Source organism: Crassostrea angulata, chromosome 6, assembly GCF_025612915.1.
Source record: "Crassostrea angulata isolate pt1a10 chromosome 6, ASM2561291v2, whole genome shotgun sequence".
Taxonomy (NCBI): domain Eukaryota; kingdom Metazoa; phylum Mollusca; class Bivalvia; order Ostreida; family Ostreidae; genus Magallana; species Magallana angulata.
This window is the reverse complement of record NC_069116.1, coordinates 20,720,731-20,726,840: the sequence shown is the minus strand read 5'-3', so window position 1 is coordinate 20,726,840 and position 6,110 is coordinate 20,720,731. Positions and strand designations below refer to the sequence as shown.

At 34.3% G+C, this 6,110-nt stretch overlaps 1 protein-coding gene across 2 annotated transcripts in view; it reads left to right on the top strand.

Moving 5' to 3' along the window:
* Positions 1-1,165: 1,165 nt before the first annotated feature.
* Positions 1,166-6,110, top strand: part of LOC128187380 (H(+)/Cl(-) exchange transporter 6-like) — a 41,796-nt gene continuing 36,851 nt past the window's right edge. Inside the window, exons 1-15 of one of the 2 annotated variants that reach the window (XM_052857813.1) lie at positions 1,166-1,357; positions 1,532-1,594; positions 1,693-1,758; positions 1,887-1,955; positions 2,307-2,373; positions 2,651-2,757; positions 2,928-3,054; positions 3,364-3,431; positions 3,685-3,746; positions 3,942-3,988; positions 4,490-4,575; positions 4,708-4,821; positions 5,066-5,235; positions 5,541-5,637; positions 5,882-6,014. In XM_052857813.1, coding sequence (XP_052713773.1) covers positions 1,250-1,357; positions 1,532-1,594; positions 1,693-1,758; positions 1,887-1,955; positions 2,307-2,373; positions 2,651-2,757; positions 2,928-3,054; positions 3,364-3,431; positions 3,685-3,746; positions 3,942-3,988; positions 4,490-4,575; positions 4,708-4,821; positions 5,066-5,235; positions 5,541-5,637; positions 5,882-6,014 — 1,384 coding nt within the window. In that variant the 5' untranslated portion in view covers positions 1,166-1,249. Of the gene's footprint in view, positions 1,358-1,531; positions 1,595-1,692; positions 1,759-1,886; positions 1,961-2,306; positions 2,374-2,650; positions 2,758-2,927; positions 3,055-3,363; positions 3,432-3,684; positions 3,747-3,941; positions 3,989-4,489; positions 4,576-4,707; positions 4,822-5,065; positions 5,236-5,540; positions 5,638-5,881; positions 6,015-6,110 lie in introns of those variants that run through there. The other variant, XM_052857814.1, reaches the window with a different exon arrangement.

Here is a 6,110-nt window from a genome sequence, read left to right as displayed (position 1 = left end):
ATAAATGCAGGGTGGGGTAGGGGGATTTATCTGTTAATTTAGTTTCCCTTTACTACCCTCCCCCCCCCCCTTTTAATGCTAGGTTCATGGCTATTTCTAGATCATGAAAGATTCAACGAGATTAATGTATTTTATAAAATAAAAATATACTTTCACTGGAGGATCACTTTGCATGTGCATGTTATGAAAATAATGATTATTGTAGAAAAAATACATTTGATTAGTATTTTTCTGAGATTTTCAAACCCAAGTACCGGTATTCAATATACTATGTTCAAATGAACAACAATCGGTAATTAAAATCAATTATTAAAATATTTTATGAAAATTCCAATTTGATATTAGTACGGTTTCTAAATCAACGACCAAGAAAACTGAAAGTCTAACTAAGTCGGGATATACACTTATAGACGCTTATCTGATCTTGTCAAAACTGATGTGAACAAAGTGAGAGGTTAACCAACGACTCAAAGTTAATTATACAATTATATATATAGCTTGTATCCTGCAGTCATGGATTAAGATTGACGAGACGCAACTTTTTATACTACGAATTACCTGTATGTAAATTGCCTTTGTATTGCAGGTTACTGATTTATTCTTATTCGAAGAAAATGCACCAGAATATCTAACATTTAATTTAAGTGATAAATATCAAATATTTAGTGGACAGATTATTCAAATTATTTAACAGATATTTTTTTTTCAAAACATGTAAGGGTATATGTATTTCATTATCTTAAATATTTGAAAATACAAAAGAAATTGGACACTTTATTCCTCAGAGTAAAGGGACTTCACAGTTATTCAACCGCCATTCAAATGATGTTTTCTCTTTGGGTAATATTTTCAAAGGAAAAGTAGAGCTTTGTGTGCATGTACATTCAAAGAACAATAACTCAAAAATTTGCAACAAATATTTTTGTATTATAAAAAATCTCATAAACATATACAAGATATATAGATATTTATGAAGCTTTAAATATGCTTCATACTTATACATGTAAATTATTATTTTGTCACCCTACACGCAAGCATTAAACAACGTTAAAGTACCTCAAGTGTTCAAGTTACAAAGGGGTCGGGATCAGTTGCCCAATTATAACCTACTCTGTCCCATTAGCAGCTGTCTAGACCTGCATTAAAAGTAAATAAACAGTATATATGATATTATCAGCGGCTCTGCACGAAGTACACATGTCCGAAGAAATACTGATAAAACAGCCCAGTGTTTAAATCAATAGAAGCGATGTCGGAGGAGGACATCCAGTGTGACTGTTCCTGCTGTGTCTGGCCCCAATGTCGGGGGGTCGGGGACGACCGTGGGAGTCAGAGCGAGCCAGCCACAGAAGAGATGGTAGGTGGTCCGGGACACGCCCCCTTTTTGTTATTGTTTTGAGTCTTATCTGTTTCGTTGTAGGTTGAAACAACGATACGGTAGATTTTGTTTGTTTCACGTTTATTATTGTACTGGAAATAGTAAATAATAAGAAGAGATTAAAATATTATGTATTTTCTTCCGTTTACCTAGCACCCTCTTTTGCGACGGAGACAAAATGCAACGAAACATCACTTGCCAAGGAAAGACTACGAGGTGACGTTTATCAAATCTTCTCCTGAAGTTTATCAAAGAAATCCAATCAAATAAAATAAATAGATAAAAATTCAAACTAGACAATTTTCTTTTTACAGAGTTTAGACTATGATAGATGTTTTAACGAACCATATGAAGAATATGTTAAAACATCGGAAGAAAATGTAAGTACACATAAGTAAGACACAGAAATACAGTGTCACGCACATGTTTCTGACACGTGTGTTCCCTTATTATGAAAGAAAAATTATCAATAAAAAAATGAAAAATGATATTTTGGACATTCTTGCAGAACTCCACCACAAAGGTAGAAATCATCAAATGGGTCGTGACTTTTATGATTGGATTCCTGACGGGGATGGTAAGGTATCTGAAAGCAACTCCAGGCTTGCTGCAATTATATTGCTGTAATCATGTTTAATACGATATCTTTATTAGTTATTTTGGTCATATCTTAGGCATATGCAGAGATAAATTTACAGCTAATTACTCTGTGCTGCATGCATACAAGTGTGTCCAGAATTCAGCTCGGAATAAATCCTTGTACATCTACATGCTTTGTCAGACTTTGCTATCTATAAATATGTGCATGCTTGTAGGTAAAGCAAAAAATAGAGACAATATATCTGCATCAAATAAACGGTATTTATTTGTATGATTTACATTGTATATTTTAAACTTTGAAACGTAATTATTGACTACTGGTTTGCAGGTTGCATTATTCATCGACTCTATCGTCAAACTCTTGTCATCAATTAAATTCTCTGTTGTTGAAGAATGTATCCTTTTAGAAAAAGAAATTTCCCAAGGGTAAATACTTATATGTATATCAAATTTTAAACAATTCTATGAATTAAAACGTAAGAAAAACTACAAATTAAATAAACCACTTCAAAATTTCTTGTTAATATATACATTTTAAGGAATTTTACGTATTTTTTGGTCAAATAATCTGATTTTAGATTAGGCTTTCACTTTCTTCAAAACATTGTGATCTATTTTTTATAGAAAAAACTAGTTTGATTAATGATTAACACCCTTACACCAATCCCTCAGCTATATCCATGTGTTCTAAAGATGGCTGTCTTGTCCTGTCGCTGTTGATTTTACTGCTGTTCAATGTCGGCTTCGTTGTCATAGCATCATGTCTTGTTGTCACAGAGGTAAGACAAAAAACCCCAAAAGTCCAATCAACGGAATCATCATCAATTGCAAAACAATTAATACAATGTAGTTAAAAAGTGGAGTTTTTTGCATCACGTAGAGTAGAATTTCTAGACCATCTATATATTGAAAAAAAAATAAAGTTTTTCAATATGATTTATATTCATAGCCCGTAGCAGGAGGTTCTGGAATTCCGGAGATCAAATGTTACCTTAATGGGGTAAAAATTCCTCGAGTGGGTCGCCTAATGACACTCGTCTCAAAAGCTGTCGGGGTGCTCTTCAGCGTAGCCGGGGGTAAGACAAAGTGAGCGTGAACAAGTACATGTACGACACCTTGGGCATATGTACTTTGCAAGCAAATGTCTAACGTCCGGAACGGTGCTACCAAAGTCTCTATCTTACCAAAGTCTCTTCGATGATTACATATGAACTAAGCAAATTGGGCGCTCAATGTTAATTTAATTATCATTCAGACACAAATAAATCTTGTACAAAACTGACTAAAAAATGAGAAGGAAAAAAAGGCAATATCAAATAACTCAATCTTTGTGATCAATTGACACTCTAAATATTACATTATAACAAGGATTGGTTTATTTTCAGGGTTATTCGTTGGAAAAGAGGGACCCATGATTCACAGCGGTGCCATCATTGGAGCAGGCTTCCCTCAAGTATATTTATAAACAAGTTCCATCACTGTTTTGAGACCAATAGTAAAGAATTGAAAATATATCAAAATTTACTTTAAACTTCTGTTAATTATTTTTACTGATCATTTTTGGGGAATATAGAAAGAAAAAACCCAAATAGTTGGCTGTTAATATAGCTTCCTGGGAAAAATTGCATATCGTAAATGATTCATACCCTAACTTATTTTTTGTGTCTAGTTTTATCGGTTTATGTTCAATTCTTCTATTAAAACAGTTTCAAAGTATTGCTTTCAAGAAGATCAATATCAAGAAGTACGGCTTTTTCAGATCAGATAGGTAAGTAATCCCAAGTAAGTTATGATTTGTAACGACCACACGCAAACAACACTGTAATCTAGACGAGAGAGAGAGAGAGAGAGAGAGAGAGAGAGAGAGAGAGAGAGAGAGAGAGAGAGAGAGAGAGAGAGAGAGAGAGAGAGAGAGAGATTGTTTTCCTAATGAATACCTTTTCCAATATTTTCTTTGATTTAGAGACAAGAGAGACTTTGTGTCAAGTGGAGCCGCGGCAGGTGTCGCAGGTAATTAGATTACGCCACCATCAAGACTTCATTAGATATTAGTTCTGCAAGCGCTCATATTACGATTTTCCAATTCAAGACAGTTTTGTATTTTCCTCATTTCCGAAATTTACTACCGGACACTACAATAAAACACCCTTTAAATTGAATTTCTTGACATCGAGAGACTAAGTAATTTATAGACTGTTGGAATGTAGTGCGTCGGCGGGATAAACAGGCGGTTATTAAAAAAGGAGATTATGAAATATGATGGCAATAAAACAGTCGCGATCAATTTAGGAAAGATAAATTTATATTCATGCGTATTATTTGACCTACAAAAAGTATTTCAAACTCTAAAAACTCCATGCATATTATATCAAGAGCCTATTATTAACGTTCAATTCTTGTTACCTTTATTTTTTTTTATCATAGTTAAGGACTTTGTTCTTTAATGATATTATATGTATTATAATATATGATGGTAAGCATCTGTTACTGTATGACTGTTTGTAATTGCAGCTGCCTTTGGGGCGCCGATAGGAGGGGTCCTCTTCAGTCTGGAAGAGGGTTGTTCTTTTTGGAATCAAAAATTGACTTGGCGTTCTGTAAGAAATCTTTTGCGCTCTCTCTCTCTCTCTCTCTCTCTCTCTCCTCTCTCTCTCTCTATTATGATCATGATCCCGAGCAATATCAAAAATGCGTATTGAAATAAGTAGTTTACACATTGTACATTGTAGTTTTTCTGCTCAATGGCAGCAACTTACAGTTTGAACTTTTTCCTCTCGGGAATAAACACAGCGAATTGGGGGTACTTTTATCTACCAGGACTCATCAATTTTGGAGTATTCAAGGTACTTCATAGAACGTAACATTAAACAGTTGCAGAGTTGCAGAAAAATGTAGTAATCAATAAGATTTTTAGTTAACTTTGTATAGCATTTACATCTTAATATACCCGTATTGTTACAATGAACTGGATTTACCATAAGTACTTTGGACAGTGTAATACAGGATACTTCTAGTCGCAATATGCACCATACGTCCATGTGCTATTTCATGAAAAGAAGATGGTCAAAACTTTAAACATTATTTCAGTGCGCCAATGAAAGCGGGATTGGATGTCATCTTTGGAACGCCTTGGATCTAATAGTGTTTATCTTTATGGGTCTGTTAGGCGGAGTGTTCGGCGCTTTGTTTAACACCGTCAATCTACTTCTGACCAAACACAGAATGAAACACGTGCAAAAGAAGCACAAAGCCATCAGGTATTCTAACTTTTACCATACAGCTGTACATATGCCGTCTAGCTTGTTTATAATTTGACAAAAAACAAATTATTTTTACTGTGTCAAAATGTTAATTGTAATGAGTGATTCAATTCAGTTAATTTTAAGATAATATTGACCGATTAGCCTCCATAAATAAAAAATAAATTGCTGTATAGCTGCATGTAGCTCCCGACCTAAAAGAAAAATTCGGATGGACGAATTTTTTCAGACCGGGAGCTACAGACCTGCAGCTAATTGCTGTACAAAGTTTAGAAGTTTGGGAGTGGTTGTCTTTCCGGTAGAGTCTTGGAAGCCGTTCTGGTTGCTGCTGTCACTACCACTGTATCATTTTCGGCTGCAATGCTGCTGGGAGAATGTCGGAGCATGGCATCCAACCAGGTTTCTCTCTCTCTCTCTCTCTCTCTCAGATAATTTAATTTGCAAAGAACATCTATCGTTTCCTCCTTATCACTCATTTCTAGTACAGTGTCATGTAAATACTTTCTTTTTACGTTTCGTCTAGTCTATTTTGTATATCATAAAATTGCTTTATAAAGCACTGGTTTTGCGTATACATGTATTTGAATTTTTGATTTATATGAAATACGTATAGAATTATTGCTACATGTTTTTGATAACACAGAGCAATGGAAGTATTCCGTTGGTTGACGAATCTGTACGAACCTACTTCTGTCCAGAGAACCATTACAACGACATGGCCACACTATTCTTTAATTCTCAAGAAGAGGCTATAAAACAACTCTTTCATCAAGAAGGTAACATTTCATCAACGGTTTTCTATCATATACATTACCTTCCATAAGAACAGTTGCATGGACATACATTTGGTTAACATATATATATATATATAT